The 18,028-nt window shown below is 39.1% G+C and overlaps 2 protein-coding genes across 5 annotated transcripts; one reads left to right on the top strand and one right to left on the bottom strand.

Annotated features, from left to right (window-relative positions):
• The first annotated feature begins 4,326 nt into the window (after nt 1-4,326).
• Nucleotides 4,327-10,728, top strand: LOC121981051 (DNA topoisomerase 2-like). 4 transcript variants are annotated; one of them, XM_042533391.1, is made up of 20 exons: nt 4,327-4,972; nt 5,224-5,516; nt 5,603-5,669; nt 5,751-6,021; nt 6,107-6,306; nt 6,399-6,608; nt 6,700-6,813; nt 6,895-7,008; nt 7,107-7,271; nt 7,347-7,532; nt 7,622-7,777; nt 7,856-7,989; nt 8,068-8,236; nt 8,326-8,514; nt 8,602-8,788; nt 8,864-8,913; nt 8,990-9,418; nt 9,504-9,722; nt 9,812-9,905; nt 9,979-10,728. In XM_042533391.1, the coding sequence occupies exons 1-20, from the start codon at nt 4,373-4,375 to the stop codon at nt 10,575-10,577; spliced, it is 4,446 nt and encodes a 1,481-aa protein (XP_042389325.1). In that variant the 5' UTR covers nt 4,327-4,372; the 3' UTR covers nt 10,578-10,728. The 4 variants fall into 4 exon arrangements, with proteins under 4 accessions (XP_042389325.1, XP_042389324.1, XP_042389323.1 ...); XM_042533390.1 differs by having other exon boundaries at nt 9,809-9,905; XM_042533389.1 differs by having other exon boundaries at nt 8,326-8,788.
• A 233-nt stretch (nt 10,729-10,961) lies between these two features.
• Nucleotides 10,962-13,401, bottom strand: LOC121981052 (putative pentatricopeptide repeat-containing protein At1g16830). The gene has a single exon (XM_042533392.1). It carries the CDS (start codon nt 12,880-12,882, stop codon nt 10,978-10,980), a length of 1,905 nt encoding a protein of 634 aa, XP_042389326.1. The 5' UTR covers nt 12,883-13,401; the 3' UTR covers nt 10,962-10,977.
• Between the last annotated feature and the right edge of the window lie 4,627 nt (nt 13,402-18,028).

Below are 18,028 nucleotides of genomic sequence, written 5' to 3'. Positions count from 1 at the left end.
TTATTTGGCATGTAGAATGTGGGGTCAGATTGTATATCCTAAGATTAATTTACTCGTAAGATTCAGATATCTAGTATTAAAAAAATAACAAAAATTATGAATTATTCATGATGAATAAAGTTTTTAAACAATATCTATTAATAAAACTCTCATCACCATAGTAAATAAATTTAAAAAAAAACATTCAAAATAAACTTGTATTATCAAACTTAATAGTCAATCAAACAAACTTAAACCAGGAACGAATCTAGCATAGGACTAGGTGAGCACGACCCCCTAAGGCAGAGGAAGAGTTTGGCTTGTTGGTCGTCGATAGACCGATCATGTTACCTTTCATGGAGCAAGTTATCACATAACTGGGAGAAACATCAAATATGTCTCCCCAAGCTTAAAATCTTGGATCTGTTCGATCCTTATTTAAAACTGTAAAATTTTCAAACATCGATAACATATAAATAAACTAAACTCAAGTTAATCTTGAATCTGTTGGATCATGAGAGGGAGGGGAGGGGGGTGAATCCCGTTTGTCAAAAATCATGAGTTAAACAGAGTTACGTAACGAAAAGATTAAAAAAACAACACACAAGGAAAACTCAGTCGGTTTTACTTGGTTTGGAGCCTTCGGAGACTCCTATTCCAAGAGCTAGGTCCTGCGGACCTATCAATGGGTAATCCACTAAAATACCTCTTTCAAAATTGCTAGAAGAGTAAAACGAGTACAGAGAAAGTTGGAATAAATGCAACACACTACACTTGTCCTTTTGCAATAATTAAGTATAAACATTAAAGTTAACAAACACTTTTTCGGAGATGGTCGACTCAAGCTCGGTGTTTGGGCAGCTTCTCAATGGTAGATGGGCGTAGCAGTGTCATAGTAGAGTTGCAACAGGAAGCCGGAGCAATTGGAACCTTAATTGGACATGTAGAAGCTTGTATATGAGTTGTGTTTTGAAGCTTGGTCGAGATGCCCTTATACAAGGTGTGGAAGGCTCCTTCCATAGGTTTGAAGGCGCCTCCAACTTGAGAAATCTGATCCCAAGTTTGTTGCTCCTTATCGTCGACGAGTTATGAACTTTATCCTGTGGGAGGCGCCTTCCATGCACTGAAGGGCCTTCTATGAACAATGCGAAGACACCTTTCTTCACCTGAAAGGCGCCTCGGACACTATTCATCCCGAGGCTTTTTGTGCTCTCTTTGCTCTACAAAATGTGTTAGTCCAAAATTAAAACATCTAGCCTGCAACACAAAGTTAACACAGTAATAATTTATGTGCGTAGATATTATGATCGTTTATGCATGTTTTAACGTACATTCACTTGCTTTATTTGTATATATTCTTTGCACGATCATCTCTCTTATCGTTTATTCAATATTTATTACTTTTTTGTCGGAGATCTGCTCTTTGTTTAGTTTTATGTTGACAGAGACAACTTTTGGAGTAAAAACGGTGATTGTCGATACACCGGAGTAAAGCAAAGCACGACCGTGCAACCCTGCACAGCCGTGTGGCCATTCCAGATAGAGAGCAGAGAACGATCGTGTAATCTTGCACGGTCGTATGGCCATCCCTAGAGAAAAAGCATAGCACGGTTGTGCAACCTTGCACAACCGTGCCTCACAACCAGCAGCCAAGATCCACACGGTCGTGTGAACCTCACACGGTCGTTAAGTGCAGCCCGAGCCAAAGCAAGACACGGCTGTGCAGATGTGGCACGGTCGTGCCACTTAACTCGAAGAGAAGAAGAGCTTGGCCGTGCGGATCTCGCACGGGCGTGGCACGGGTCGTGCGATGCCCGTGCCCTAGCATATATAAGGGCTTTTAACTCTTCTCCTTGGGGGGAGAGGCGAGTCGTCAGAAGAGATTTACCTTGGTACCGTTCCACGCTATCCCAGACCTCCGTTCAACGATCTAAGATCACCTTCATCACGACATCAACTCTAGAAGCAAAGGATTGAATCTGAAGATTACTCGACATTATTGGATAAGCATCTCTTCTTTTCCTCTCTTCTCGTTTGAGGATTGTATGCTTACTTATATTATGTCTTTGGGTTTTTCTCCTGCGTCTATGGAGTTGATCCTTTGTTCTATGATCAGGGAGTAGTTGTGGATAGAGTTTGATGTAAGACTCATGTTTATGCCTTTACTCATTGGATGATTTCGCTTGCCTAATTTCTATTTGATATGCATGAGACTTGTTGCTGAGATTACCTTGTAATATTAGTTGATTGTGTAGGAATTGCTAATTTCGTAAAGAGAGGATCTTAGATCGTATACCTGAGGGACCCTAGTGACAGGGGTAACCCGTCCACGGACATCTAGGATACTCCCTTGAGATGAGAGGCAACTTCTTCACAAGGAAGTAAGAGACCAAACCAAACCAAACCAAACCCCTATTTCTATCCCTAATAATATCGATTAGATTTGTATTCTTGTGATCTACCGAGGCACCCTAATGATAGGGGTTAACCGTAACAGGATTCACAAGGATCTTCTCTGTTTAGTGCTTAAGGATAGTAGTTTTAACTTCCGACGAATACATGTTGATTGACAATGAGGAAAAAATAGAACATGATACATCTGGTTCTACCACAACGAAACCGAACTCCTAGAACTCTTCCCAAGGCAAGTTAACCTTTCTCTCTTTTGCTAGTTCTCACATCTACTACCCCATTTCCTTTCTTCCTAAGAAATAGTTAACTTACAACTAACGGTAGTTTAGTTAATTCTACGTGAACAATCGCTAGTGCTTATGACCAGTTCTCGTGGGATCGATAATCTTTTATTACTGACGATGTATCCGTGCACTTGCGGAAGCGTAACAATAATAAGTAGTAATAATTAGCTCCTATCTTCCCTGGACCAGGAACTAGTTAAGGTCTCAGTTTGAGAATTCAAAATGGTCATAAACTGAACCGACGTCTCCTATCCCTCAACCGGCTCATCGAGTCACTCTCTTTCAGTGACTTTCCTTCACTTTCCAACTTGCAATCGGTTGACTAACCTCTTGACCCACTAGGTCTTCATGCAAGTTGTCAAGTCCGCAGATTCAACTGGAGTTCTGCTAGTTGTTAAGTCCCGCGGACCCAATCGGGCTTTCTGCCAGATATCAGGTCGGACCTTTGACCTATTTGGACTTCGCACCAGCTACCGGGTCACACGGATCTAACTATATCTCAGCCTGATGTTAGGTCTTCCAGATCGGTCAACTCCAGCACATTTAATAAAATAATTAGATCACAAAAATACATAATTTAACTTATTATCCATCAAAACCTTATAAAATTAATTGGCTTGGCTTAATTTATTTTCAACCCTATTTAGAGCTTCCAAAGTAATCCAAACCATTCCCATTTTATGCTTTAACCATCAATAATACTGTGAATATCATGTCTAAGTAAACCATACATTTCCTACGTTATTTTTCCATAAAGGCACTTTAGTAATTTACAAAAAGAATAAAAGGACAAATTTTTGTATAAATAAATAATCAAAACTTTCCTAATTATCATCATCAAATAATTTTGGTGCCGACAGATAAGTTAGATCGAACTTGACTCATTTTGACCTGATTATGGATTTCTACTAAATAAAAAATAAATCAATTCAGCGAAATGATTTGTACGGCATTACTTAAATCATTCATTTGGATAAAATCGGTGGCCTTTAATATGATGTTACTCGCCAACAGTCGACTTTGTAATAATTAATTAGCGGTGATCCGAACGGTCATCATGTGCTTGCATGTGACCGCGACATGGTTTGTCTTCTCCAGTCCCAACTTTTGCCTCGGCACAGACGAACACATGATAATGACATGGCATGGCCCTTTTAATGCTTAATTAGCCACGCCTAATGGAATCCAACTAATTCTCCTTAAAAATATCCTTCCGTTTTTTCTCTTCTTTACGAATTATCCAAAAAAATTATAAAATCATATTATATTTTTAATATTAATTTTCTGGCCTGGAAATAGATTTGGACCCATACTGCCGCATTATTCTTAGTTTTAACAGGCCAACAAAGCCCAGCTATGAGCCTACTCGGCCCATTTGGCTGTCTCTCCGAGGCGTCGGGCCCAATTTTTGCCTCGTTCCCGATTGGACTACGACGCGGCCCCCGCGTCTGGGTAAGATTCGTGGATCGCACTAGATTTAAGAAAGTAGAAAGGTATCGTTTGCGAATTCAAATGCTAGTACAAGTATGACCGTCCGATCCTCCTCGACCACATCGTCGCCGTTGATTCAAATTTCAAAAATCACTCGACCGTTGTGTTCAGTCCCTTTCCCCATTCCTTTATTAATTAACTTCCTTTGTCGTCTCCGTTCTCCACTTCCCATTTCGATCTCCTTCGACACAATCTCTGTGTCCGCCATGGCCGCCGCTGCGAAGCTTCCCCTCCAATCGAGCACCTTACACAACTCTACGGTAGGGGTCGCTCCTGCCCTCGCCCCCGCTCCGTCCGCTGCTGCCGCTGGCAAGAAGACCATCGAGCAGATTTACCAGAAGAAGACGCAGCTGGAGCATATCCTCCTCCGCCCCGACACTTACATTGGGTCCGTCGAAAAGCACACCCAGAACCTCTGGGTCTACGAGAATGGCGAGATGGTCTACCGCCCCGTCACCTACGTCCCCGGCCTCTACAAGATCTTCGATGAGATCCTCGTCAACGCCGCCGACAACAAGCAGCGAGACTCCTCCATGGACGCCGTCAAGGTCGTGATCGACGTCGAGGCCAACCTCATCAGCATCTATAACAGCGGAGACGGCGTGCCAGTTGAGATCCACCAGGAGGAGAAGGTCTACGTGCCGGAGTTGATCTTTGGCCATCTCCTAACCAGCAGTAACTACGACGACAACGTGAAGAAGACCACGGGAGGGAGGAACGGCTACGGCGCAAAACTCACTAACATCTTTTCCACGGAGTTCATCATTGAGACCGCTGACGGGCGGAGACAGAAGAAGTACAAGCAGGTACTCACGATTTGCCTTGATCGCACTCAATTCGTCTTGATTACGTGTTCCAAATGCTGGCCTATTGTGTTCGTCAAATTGGATTAGGGTTTCCATCAATTCTTAGTTTAAATCGACTGTTCACACTATACATCTTGCATGGATATTCGAAAATGGGAACTAGGTTTAGCTTTTCAATATTTTTACAGATCTGGGTTTCCTCGGCTTTGTGTTCTTTTTTTGTTAAAGTTTTCCAGGGCCTCTGCTTGTAGGTGTTTAATGACAACATGGGTAAGAAATCTCAGCCCTCAATTACAAAGTGCAAGGATGGAGAAAACTGGACAAAGATCACTTTTAGGCCAGATTTGGCCAAATTCAAGATGACGCACCTTGAAGAAGATGTGGTTGCTCTCATGAAGAAGAGGGTAGTTGATGTAGCTGGAAGTCTAGGCAAATCTGTCAAGGTGGAGTTGAATGGGCAACGAGTACCTGTGAAAACTTTCTCCGATTATGTAAATCTGTATCTTAAGTCCGCATCAAAAGACAAATCTGAACCACTTCCAAGGTTAGATAAGAAGAATCTGAGTTCTTACCTTAATTTCAGCATTTTTAGAAATATGAAGATGACATTTTTATGGTAAACTCTATCAGGATTGCAGAGAAGGTAAATGAAAGATGGGAAATTTGTGTCAGTCTAAGCGAAGGGCAATTCCAGCAGGTATACAAAGAGGTTCCTTTTGATTAATATGGTATTGATCAAAACTACTGGATTTCAATTGATGTTGTGTTGTTTAAACAGGTCAGTTTTGTAAATGGTATTGCCACGATCAAGGGTGGAACTCATGTAGAGTATGTCACTAATCAAATCACAAATCACATAATCAGCATAGTGAACAAGAAAAACAAGAATGCTAACCTTAAGGCACATAATGTGAAAAGTCATTTGTGGGTTTTTGTCAATGCACTTATTGACAACCCTGCCTTCGATTCTCAAACCAAAGAAACCTTGACCACTCGACAAGGAAGCTTTGGGTCGAAATGTGAACTTTCACAGGATTTCCTTAAAAAAGGTTAGCTTAAGTTCTCTTAGCTGCCGCCACATCAAATTTTTCAGATCCCCTCGAAAATAATGTGTGTTTTAATGTTTTGTGGCAGTTGCTAAGTCAGGGGTTGTAAATACACTGCTCACGTGGGCTGATTTTAAGCAAAGCAAAGAATTGAAGAAAACAGATGGTGCCAAGAGGCAGAGAATTACAGGCATTCCTAAACTTGAGGATGCTAATGATGCCGGAGGAAGGAACTCGGACAAGTGCACACTGATACTGACTGAAGGAGATTCAGCCAAGGCTCTTGCTGTGAGTTTGTTTTAGCTTTACAAGGGCATTTACTTACCTTCTTCCATTCCAAAGTTTTTGGAGTATGATTCATTTCCCTGTTTTGCAACCAGATGGCAGGTGTCTCTGTAGTAGGCAGGAACTATTATGGTGTGTTTCCACTGAGGGGGAAGCTGTTGAACGTCAGAGAAGCTAACCACAAACAAATTATGGACAATGCTGAAGTCCAGAACATAAAGCAAATCCTTGGTTTGCAGCATGGGAAGGAGTATGATAGCACTAAAGGATTGAGATATGGTCATCTAATGATAATGACAGATCAGGTTTGAGATCAGAAATGCTAAGTACACTTTCACAAGTTTGAAAGCTTTCTGTTAGAACATTTATGAATGGTTTTCTGTCTCTTCTCCACAGGATCATGATGGTTCCCACATCAAGGGATTGCTCATTAACTTTGTCCATACATTTTGGCCCTCATTGCTGAAAGTTCCCTCTTTTATGGTTGAATTCATAACCCCACTTCTGAAGGCAAGTTTTATTTATAAGAATCTTGGATAACAAGTGATTATTGTGATTGAGTTGAAAAAAAAAGTCTAATTGTTTATGCAGGCTACTAATAACAGAACCAAGACTGTCCTCTCATTCTACTCCATGCCTGAGTTTGAAGCGTGGAAAGAAAGTTTGGGTGGAAATTCAAATGGTTGGTCAATTAAGTACTATAAGGTTTGTCAGTTTGAAAAACATATGCACTTGGATTTTACACAGCTTTTCTCAGTGTATTGCATAAAGATTTTCGTTCTTCATTTTATTTAACTTCTTAGGGGTTGGGCACGAGTAAATCCGAAGAAGGAAAAGAATATTTTAAGAACATAGACAAACACAAAAAAGAGTTCCTATGGGTGGACGAGCAGGATGGTGAAGCGATTGAGTTAGCATTTAGCAAGAAAAAGATTGAAGCTAGAAAAAATTGGCTTCGCCAATTTGAGGTAACAGATAATTGCTGTTTAATGTCTCAAATTCCTTCTCCAATGCTAACAAGTACATTTCATTCGTTGCATCAGCCAGAGAATTATCTCGATCAATCAGAAAAGTTGATTAAATACAGTGATTTCATCAACAAGGAATTGATCCTATTCTCTAGAGCAGATCTACAAAGATCAATTCCTTCTATGGTTGACGGCTTGAAGCCAGGCCAAAGGAAAATTTTGTTTTGTGCTTTCAAGAGAAATTTTGTTAAGCAGGCTAAGGTATAACAAGAGTTCTGAGGATTTGACTGGAAGCAGAGGTGTTTTCAATGGTGGAAGTTGCTTAATTTTTGGTTTTCTCCTTCTTACAGGTTGCCCAGTTTATTGGTTATGTCTCTGAGAACTCAGCTTACCATCACGGTGAACAGAGCCTTGCTACTACCATAATTGGCATGGCTCAAGATTTTGTGGGCAGTAACAACATAAATCTTATGCAACCTGAAGGACAGTTTGGTACCAGACACCAGGTGAGTTTTTGAGAAAAGTAAATGATCTCACATTGCAAGTTATGCCATGGTTTATGACCAATTACTTTGTAATCATAGGGAGGCAAAGACCACGCCAGTGCAAGATATATTTTCACTTGCTTGGCTCCAATCACAAGGTTTTTGTTTCCGAAGGATGATGACATTCTTCTTGACTACCTAAGTGAGGATGGGCAGTCAATTGAACCTTCTTGGTAAGCATCAAAAAAGATGCCCATCTTATCAATTTGCTTCTTGGAGGAGTTTCCTTAGCATACACACTTTGATTTTAGGTATATGCCGATCATCCCTTTGGTTTTAGTCAATGGAAGCGAAGGGATTGGCACTGGATGGAGTTCCTACATTCCTAACTACAATCCAAAAGACATTGTTGCTAATGTTAGGCGACTGTTGAACAATGAACCAATGAAGCCTCTGGAACCGTGGTACCAGGGATTTAAGGTTAGTGAAAAAGCATTTACCTCATTATATTGATGTAGTATGTGCAGTATGACAGCACAGTTTTTTTTTTCTTTAAAATTTTCAATCAGGGTCGGATAGAGAAATCTGCGACAAAGGAAGCTGGTGTAACCTACACAATAACTGGTACGATAGAGGAAATCGACAGCACAACACTCAGGATAACGGAATTACCTGTTCGTAGATGGACCCAGGATTACAAAGAATTCCTTGAGTCTATGATGACCGGGAACGATAAGATTAAGGAACCCTTTATCAAGGTATTTTTTTCTGAAAAATTGTATTTCTCAATTCAAGAATTCTACAAAAGAATCAAGTTAGTTCATTTCAACATCAATTATCCACAGGACTATCGGGAACACAACGACGATAAAACAGTACACTTCGAAGTTACTCTGTCTGAGGAAAATATGAACATTGCGCGGCAAGAAGGGCTTGAGAAAAAGTTTAAGCTGACGACTACTATTAGCACCACCAACATGCACTTGTTTGATTCAAACTCTGTCATCAAGAAATACGATACTCCAGAGCAAAGTGAGTTTTATTCGAAGATACTAGATATAATAGTTGTCATCTTAGCAGTTGCTAACTAATGAACTTTGAATGCAGTTCTCGAAGAGTTTTTTAACCTGAGATTCATATTTTACGAGAAGAGAAAGGTGAGTATTTACTACCACTATTTCTAGCTCATCAGATTCGATCTATGCTAATGATCTCTTCATCATTGGCATTCAGAAAGCGCTGTTGAACAATCTTGAGTTAGATTTGCTGAAGTTGAACAACAAAGTGAGGTTCATCCTTGGTGTAGTCAGAGATGAGATAGTAGTCAATAAGCGAAAGAGAGCAGATTTATTCCTTGAGCTGCAGCAGAAGGGGTTCACACCCTTTCCAAAGAAAACAAAAGGCATCGATGCTGCTGTTGCTGGAACCACGGAAGAAGATGGCGAACAAGAAGAAGAAAGCCCGCAAGCAGGAAAAGGAGGGGCAGTGGCTAGTGACTATGACTATTTGATGTCCATGCGCATAGATTCCTTGACTGAAGAAAAAGTCCAAGAGCTTTGTGCTCAAAAAGACAAACTAGAAGCTGAGGTGGATGAGCTAAGAAGAACATCACCCCAAACTTTATGGTTGAGGGAGCTTGATGCATTAGAAGAGGAGTTAGATGTAAGTACTACTGTTCTGTTCTCTTCAAAAAATTTACTATAAAAACACAATTGCCTTGCTGAGAATTTTCTGCACCTTCAATCAGAAACTCGATCGAAAAGAAGCTGAGGCAGAGGGAGCGAGGAAGGAGATGAGAAAGAACCACATTGCCGGGGTTGCACCTTCGAAACAAGCAGCTAAGAAGCCGAGAAAAAATACAGCAAACAAATTATCTGTCGATGGAACAGAGAGTAGTTCTACGGGGACTGATGCAGGCCAGAAGAAATCTAGAGGAGGGGGATCCAAGAGAGCTCCTGCTAAAAAGGTCAGTTTACTTAATGCCTTCGCGATCTTGGAAATCCACTCCAGTTTACTAGTTTAGTGACTTTGTTCATTGATCTATTCTCTTAGCAGCAAACGGTTGAAGAAAGCGACGAAGAAGAAGAGATACTTGCGTTGAAAGACCGACTTGCGGCATACAATCTTGATTCTTCCCCTGATCATGGAGGTAACATTCATCGACGTCCTTTTCTTGGCCCAAAGATTAATATATGAAGACTAACTGTTCTCCAATTATGCAGCAATGGAAACTGACACACTAGTAGTAGACCAGGAAAAGCCAAAGAAGCAGCCAAGCAGAAATGCTGCTGCGAAGAAAGCAACATATGCTGTCCTATCCGACGATGAGGATGACGAACCTGAACATCACCTCATGCCAACCATCGATGAACTCGACAACGATGATGATTTCAGTATCAATGAGGAGGCCCCTAAATCAGTGAAAGGTAAAGGGAGAAAGCCTAGGAATGAAACTGCCGCCACCAGGAAGAGGGGTTCCACACAGGCAGCAAGCAAGGCCAACAGTCAGAAGCCCAACACCAACGTGCAGCCCGCCACCCGGGTGTCACCGGAGAAGAAGCTCAGGAAGATGAGGGCGTCTCCTTTCAACAAGAAAAGTGGATCAGTCTTGAGTAGACTAACAAGTTCTCCCTCCGCTAGCGAAGACTCAGGTGGCTCCAACATCGCAGCAGCAATCGATGAAGTGGCAGCAGCAGTAACAGGAAGGACGAGACCGAAGAGAGACAACAGAACCAAAGCCATTTATGTGGAGAGTGATTCTGAAGGAGAAGACGAGGTGGAAGATGATGGCACAGAGGATTCTGACTTCCAGGAGGACTAAGAAGATTAAGCAAAAGCATCCAAAATCTTGTAACTCTGGTTACTTGCTAGCATGAACGTTCTCTTCATGGAACTTGTATTGTCGACTTTTAGTTGGAAATTGTAATTTGTACGAACGCCCTCTGAATGGAACTTGCATGGCTGTTAGAAAACTACTGGTGTTTGGATTTCCAAACGTTCCTTGGTTTCTGCATATTTTAGTTGACGAGTTCACTATATGTATGTTTTGCATTTTGCTTCACTTCTGATTATCTGTCACTCTACATTAGAGTATGTTCAATGATAAAAAAAGAAGTATCCATTGTTCCCCAGCTCTACTTTCCTTAGAGATGATAAGATATCAATCCGCAGTCGATGGCTAATGGAATAGATCGACAAGTATCACTGAATCCAAACGATCATTAATTAGCGGAGCAAACAAGTTCATTTTCAACATCAGACGAGCAACACTCTACAATTGTGAGACCGTTTGATCTACAAGTCAATTCAGGGAAGCGAACGTCTGGTTTTCCATCCAAAAGCAACGAGTATGTTCTCCTATCTGGCATCATTCCCAGATCACACATCCTCTGACATAAAATGAGTGCCGAGTTAGAACGCTGCAGTTTAATCAGAAGACGAATAATGGTGTTGAAAGATATGTCGTCGACATCAAACCCAGCAATCTCCATCTCTCTTAGCAACTGTTTAACTGCATCAACATCCCTAGCCTTACAATAGCCATATAGCATCACATTATAGGTACAAATATTCGGAAGAACTCCAGAGTGCTTCATCTGGTCAAACAAACTCCGAGCTTCCTCATACCGGCATCCTCTGAAAAGCCCAGTAATAGCAACTGTATAGGACACGACATCAAGGTGGTAATCTTGAAGAACAGCATTCCTGAAGAGTTGAATTGCCGTGCGATATTCTTTTTCTTTTACAAGCCCAGCTACGATGGCGGTGTGCACATATGCATCTATGTTAGCAGTATTTGCGAGAATGGAATGATAAACACCGACTGCTCTCTCAATCCTTCCCGATATGCATAATCCATTTATAAGTCCAGCATAACTATAGCTGTCTGGAGAAAAACCTCTATCCATCATTTTGACAAAAACTTCGATTGCTTGTGATGGAAAACCAGCTTTGCAAAAAGCACTAATTAGTGATCCACAAGCAACAAGATCAACCGAAACATCCAGCCCATCTATTAACTTGGGAAGGTTCCTCAATTTCCTGCCTGAGCATAGTGTAAATAGCAATGAAGACAGAGTATAAGCATCGGGATTTAGCTTCATGCCCTTCAAACTGAGAAAGACTTCGATAGCATCATCATACCTTCTCAATTTTGCGAAGCAATCAATCAGGACATTATAAAAGACCAAATCAGGGCTGCACTTAGTGGATAGCATGACATCTAGGATAACAGAGACCTTATCAAACTTTTGGGCCCGAAAGAGACCTCTAATTACACAAGTGTAAGTTGCCACAGTGGGTGAACACCCATGCCCTACCATCTTCTCCAGCAACACACTTGCTCTATCAACTTTACCAACTTCGCAAAGGTCATTGATCAAAATTGTCCAAATAGTTACTGTTAATTGTTTGCCTGATACAATAGTGAATGCTAGCAACTGGAGCAAATCTTTCAGGTTCCGAGCCTTGGATAAGAAATCAAAAACCACGGTAAGTGTCCCACTATTGAAATCAAACCCCTTCTCTACCATCTTTCTTAGAACATCTCTAGCTTCCAACCAATGGCTTAGCCTGCAAAGATTGGATAGCATTATGTTGTAACTAAGGAAGTTTGGAGATTCGGTGCCTCCGAAGAACTCCATTGCCACATCAAGATTGCGTGTCTTGAACAGGATATCGAGAACCATGTTCCTTGCAAATGTATTAGGAACATAATTTCGTTTGATCATTTCATCAAACGCCTCCAGGGCGCTTCTGTAACACTCCCCTCGCCAATAAACCCTGATTAAGACCATGAAAGTTTGCGCCTTTATGGAGCACCCGACCTCCTCCAGTTCCCTAACAATCTCCCTGACGGATCCAAACCTGTCTGTGAGTCGGCAGACGACGGGGATCATCCGGTCGAAAGAGCGAGGATCATGGAAGTAATTCGGCTGACGGGCGCACCAGAGGAAGAAGCTCAACGCAATTGTATCCGACGAGCACGCGGAGACGGTCGCCTGCACGATCTCCGGGCGGAGATGGACGCTGGAACTGCCAGAAGAGCTGCTGCCGCTGCTGCTGCGCAGGGATTCGAACAGTCGAATGGAGGTCAGACGATACAACCGCCTCCTACCCAGTATCATTTAGGGCTCAGCGCAGTGATTTGAGCAAGCCCTTCTCTGCCACCGAGAAGGGACCGAGGCGAAAAATGCGATTTTTTTTTCTTCTCTTTACTCCAAACTTGCGACGAATAAGATCAAAATCAAGCATTTAAGAGAAAAAAGGGAAGAGAATCAACAAAGCTTTATCGATTTATCGAGCAATATGAAGGAATGAATCGGGAGAACAGGGATTAGCGACGTTGAAATTAGGGTTTTTAGCTCAAATCGTCATTGGCGACTCAAAAACGGACCATGAAACACTGCAATGCAACATTTTCTATTTTGCCTCCGAAACCTTATTATTTCTTATGAAAGCCCTTAATTGTTTAATTATTCATTGGCATTAATTATAATTAGTGCTTTCTATTCACTCACAGATGGAAGGGGAAAAGAAATTTACAATTTATTTTGAATTGTTTATGAAAAAAAAATTATCCATCAAAATTAGGATCCTAAATAAAACTTTATTCTAAAAATAGCGAACTTCTACTCAATTAAACAAACGACTATACGATCGAACAAAAAAAAAAAAAAAAAAAAAAAGAGTGAAACTAAAAAATTTAAAAATAATAATAAAAAAAAGAAAATCTCTCGTATATGCATGGAGGACGATTTTTTTTCCCAAGGCATAGCACAATTGGGGGCGTATAGTCTCGCGATCGAGAGATCCAGGATTCGATTTTCGAGGTGTCATTGTTTGAGGTTAGTGTCCCGACTATGCATTTTCAATTGTTTATCTGTATTTATCTTCTTCCATATCCGTAGATCGATTCTAGGAGGTCAGTTTCATATATATATATATATATATATATATATATATATATATATATTATGGAGGACGGGGTTTTTAATTATTTTTTTTAAAGAAAAGAGTGAAACTAAGGTTTCATTTGGGAGCTTTGTATGGAAAAATGAAAAAAATAGTGTTAAGTAGTTTTTTTTTTATGTAAATTAAAAGAAAGTGAGGGAAGGAAAAGTTTCCTTTTTATAATCAAAAGATTTTCTACCTAAAAATTTAATAAAGGAAATGGGGAAAAAACTTTCTTAAGGGGAAAAATTAATTTTTATACCAAATATATCCTTAAAAGTTGATACAAAATAAATTTATCTCCAACATATTTTATAATTGATAAAGTGAGTTTCTCTTCCAAAGAATTCTAAAGAACATGAGAGCTTCTTGAGTTGAGAAAATTTGACTCTTCTACAATAATCAATTAACAAGTAATATTTTCCTTATTTTCACATTGTTGATATACTTTCTCTCTTTCTCATAATTATTTGTTGATTTATTTAATTATTTTGTACTTGTTTTGTGTTTATGCTATTTTGATAGAAAATAACAATTATAAATTATTGAAGGTATTCAATTTATTAGAATATTAATAAAAAAATGTAGAACCGCTACATCAGCGACCCCCTAGAGCCGGTCCCACGGATATAGAGGGAGGAATTTATTATTAATGATTGTATTTGAGATGGATATGGAGTAGACTGAAGTTGTAAGAGAGTGTGATATTAGTAAGAGAAGTCGATAATTAGTTGTTGTTGAAGTCATTTGTCGTGTTATAGAATTAATCATTTTTCGATATATCTCTCGTCTAAATTATGTGGATCGACCTATTGGAAATAGGTCCAAGCGATGTCATCTAGTAAGAAAGGAATTATTATACTAACTTAGATCTAATGGAAATTTAAATAAGATAATTTGCATGAGACCAAAAACATTTGGCCGTTTGTGTGAATTATTACAAACACATGGTGGTTTAAATCCTACTCAAAGAGTCATGGTAGAAGAACAAGTTGTTAAGTTTCTCCATATATTGTTAATTCTGGCAAAAAATGGCATAATGACATTCTTTTATCGATGTTCTGGTGAAACCATTAGTGATCATTTCCATAGAGTTTTGAGATCAGTTATAGCATTGGAAGATCAATTTCTTACAATGAAAGATTTTACCCATATTTCAAGGTGATTTCATTTGTTCAACTAGTTAAAAATTTTAGGCATAATTAACTACAACCATAATATGAATGAACTACATGTTGTCCCCAGGGCGTAGCACAGATGGGGAGTGCATGGTTCTGTGGCTGAAAGGTCCAGGAGTCGATCCCCGGGGTGTCACTGCCTGGGGTTAACGTCTCCGCTATGCACTTTCCACCTGTGTACCTGCATTTACCTCCCTCCATATCCGTGGGACCGGCTCTAGGGGGCCGCTGATGTAGCGGTTCCACATGAATGAACTACATGTTTATTAGGATTGTGTTGGTGCAATTGATAAACTCATATACGTATGAAAGTATCTAGCAATGAGCAGTAAGATACCGAGGTAGAAAAGAACATCCAACACAAAATATGCTAGCTGCATGTTCTTTGGGCATGCGATTCACCTACGTTTTACCTATAGCCTCTAATATGCATAAAACATAAGATAAAACTAAAACAACGGTAAACACTTACAGTGATCTCCCGAGATGATCTTGATCTCTGCTTGATGTTGGAAGTGCGATCACAGATGAAATCAGAAAGCCCTTCGAGTTTTACGAGCCAAATCCCTTTCCTCAGGATGTTCTCCTTTGCCTGAGATCACCTCTAATCCCTCTCCCGTTTTCTTCTCATGCCCCCTGGATCTTCATGGCTTGGACGCACTTATATAAGATGAGTGAGGAAGACGAAGGGGAAGGGATGCCCCTTCGTCTCCTTGGCGTTTGCAGCAATAAGGGAGATGAAGGGGAAGTGACACCCCTTCGTCTCCTCAACGTCTAACATCTCTCACTCATTCAAGTCAATCCATAAATGTTATATGGTCATAATGATCATGTAAGTCACATAGACTATGAGATGATCATGTCATAAAGACCAGAATAAAATATAAGCTAGTCACAAAGACCAAATAAGTCACATAGACTTTATGTTGATCAAGTCACAAAGACTAGAGCATAAATTAATTCGTCACATAGACCAAATAAGAACATCCATTCCATACATTAGGAAAAATGGTTCGTACGACAATAAGCACATTGAGCATTCATTGCTAAGAAGATTGTTACACCTTACATAGCTACTCTATAGAACGAATCAGAGACATCAAAACTTGTCTTTACCCTAGATTAAATTATTTACATCAATATGAACATCTCTAATGACTCATAATAACTATTATGTCAAGAGCATGTTCAATATCTCCAATTAATACAATTATTTATAATTACATTATGTGTACTAAAATAAAAATATAACTAGTACCAGTAAATAAATGTCACAGATGTAAATCAATCTTAATATTCTTTTTTTAGCTAGAATCCATTCATTCTAATTAGTCGCTTTCTTAGTTATGCTTTATAGATCGAATCACCCATAGCCAATAGAAAACATGCTAAAGTAGTAGACATTAATCAGAACTTCAAGTAGACAGCTAAATAGTCACTTAGGGTAATATTGAGATTAACTTATAATCTCAAGGGTCTCACATAATAGAGAAGCAGGAATCCATTCTCCTACTACCCTTCTTGTCGTCATAGCACATGTGGTATAAATCACATGCTAGATGTTATTCTCTTTACTAAAAAGAGCGCATGTTTTTTTTTCAAAATTTAATATCGTACAGATTTTGATTTACATACCTAATGTCTAATCCTGAATTTAACATATGAATTCCAATCTGGCTTTAAGTAGATTCAGTAAATGGTGAGTTCATTTATTCTGATTATTACATAAATGATCTCATCTTGACACAATTATCAATGCGACCTTAACTTATGAGTATGCCTCTATTCATAGCTATATAAGTTATCCCATAAACAACGGTCTTACCTCTATTTATACTTAACAAATAGAGATGATTGTCCATGTGAGTGGACTAATCTCAATCTTCCAACATGCTTATCCAGACTTTTATTCAAATGTAACAAAGATATATATACTGAATAAATCATGACATTTTCATTTATTAAAATATCTTTACAATAAGTTATATTTTTCGAAGTCCTAAAGACTTCACATGTCCTTGAAATGACTTTTTAGTCAATGACTTAGTAAAAGAATCAGTAAGCATATCACGTGTAGGATGCACTCAAGAATTATCTTTTTCTTGCCAATAATATCCTTTACAAAATTATACTTAATTTCTATATGCTTTCCTTTACTATGATATTTGAGATCTTGGAAAAAGCTATAACATCTTGACTGCCACAGTACACTATAATAGGACTCCCATTGTTCTCAATAATTTTCAAATGCTTTAGGAACCTTTTCAACCAGACAGATTGTTACACAACTAATGCGCAAGCCACACAACTTCCATTATCGACAAGGCTACCCAAACCTAGCCATATAGCTTCTATTGTAAACAAGACTACACGAGCCAAGCCACATAGCTTCCATTATTGACAAGGCTACATAAGTCTGCTTCTTGCTATTCCATGAGATGACTCCATCGTTTAGCAAGAAGGTATATCCAGATGTAGATTTTCAGTCATCAATGTCTCCTACCCAATCTATATCTATACAACCCTTTAGGCTCATCATAGATCCTTGAAAATAGATACAATAATCTGTTATCCTTTTGAGGTATTTTAATATCCTCTTCATTCCTTTCTAATATCTCGATCCTGAGTTTAATTGAAAACGACTAACTAAGCCAACAACATAGCTTATATTAGGATGAGTACACAATATAGTATACATTAAACTACTAATAGCATTGACATATGATTTTTTCTTCATTTCGGCTATTTCTTCAAGAGTTTTGAGATACATACTTTTGTTCAAAACAATACCTCTCACTACAGATGTCTGTTCAATATTGCAATTTGACATATTGAAGTGTTATAACATCTTAGTGATATAAGCTTCTTGAGACAAACCCAAAATTCTTTTCGATCGATCTCTAATAATCTTCACTCTTAAGATGTACTATGCTTCTCCCATATCTATTATATTAAATTGTGATAAAAGTCAGGATTTAACTTCTATCACATACTTTATGTCACTTTTAGCTATTAGCATATCATTAACATATAATAATAAAATGACAAACTTTTTTTTTTCCTTTCTTAGGTAAACACAATGATCCTCACTAATCATTTCAAAATCATAAGATAAAATGACTTCATTAAATCTTATGTTCCA

The sequence above is a fragment of the Zingiber officinale genome, chromosome 5A, assembly GCF_018446385.1.
Source record: "Zingiber officinale cultivar Zhangliang chromosome 5A, Zo_v1.1, whole genome shotgun sequence".
NCBI lineage: Eukaryota > Viridiplantae > Streptophyta > Magnoliopsida > Zingiberales > Zingiberaceae > Zingiber > Zingiber officinale.
The sequence above is the reverse complement of the archived record's forward strand: the minus strand, read 5'-3'. Positions and strand labels throughout refer to the sequence as shown.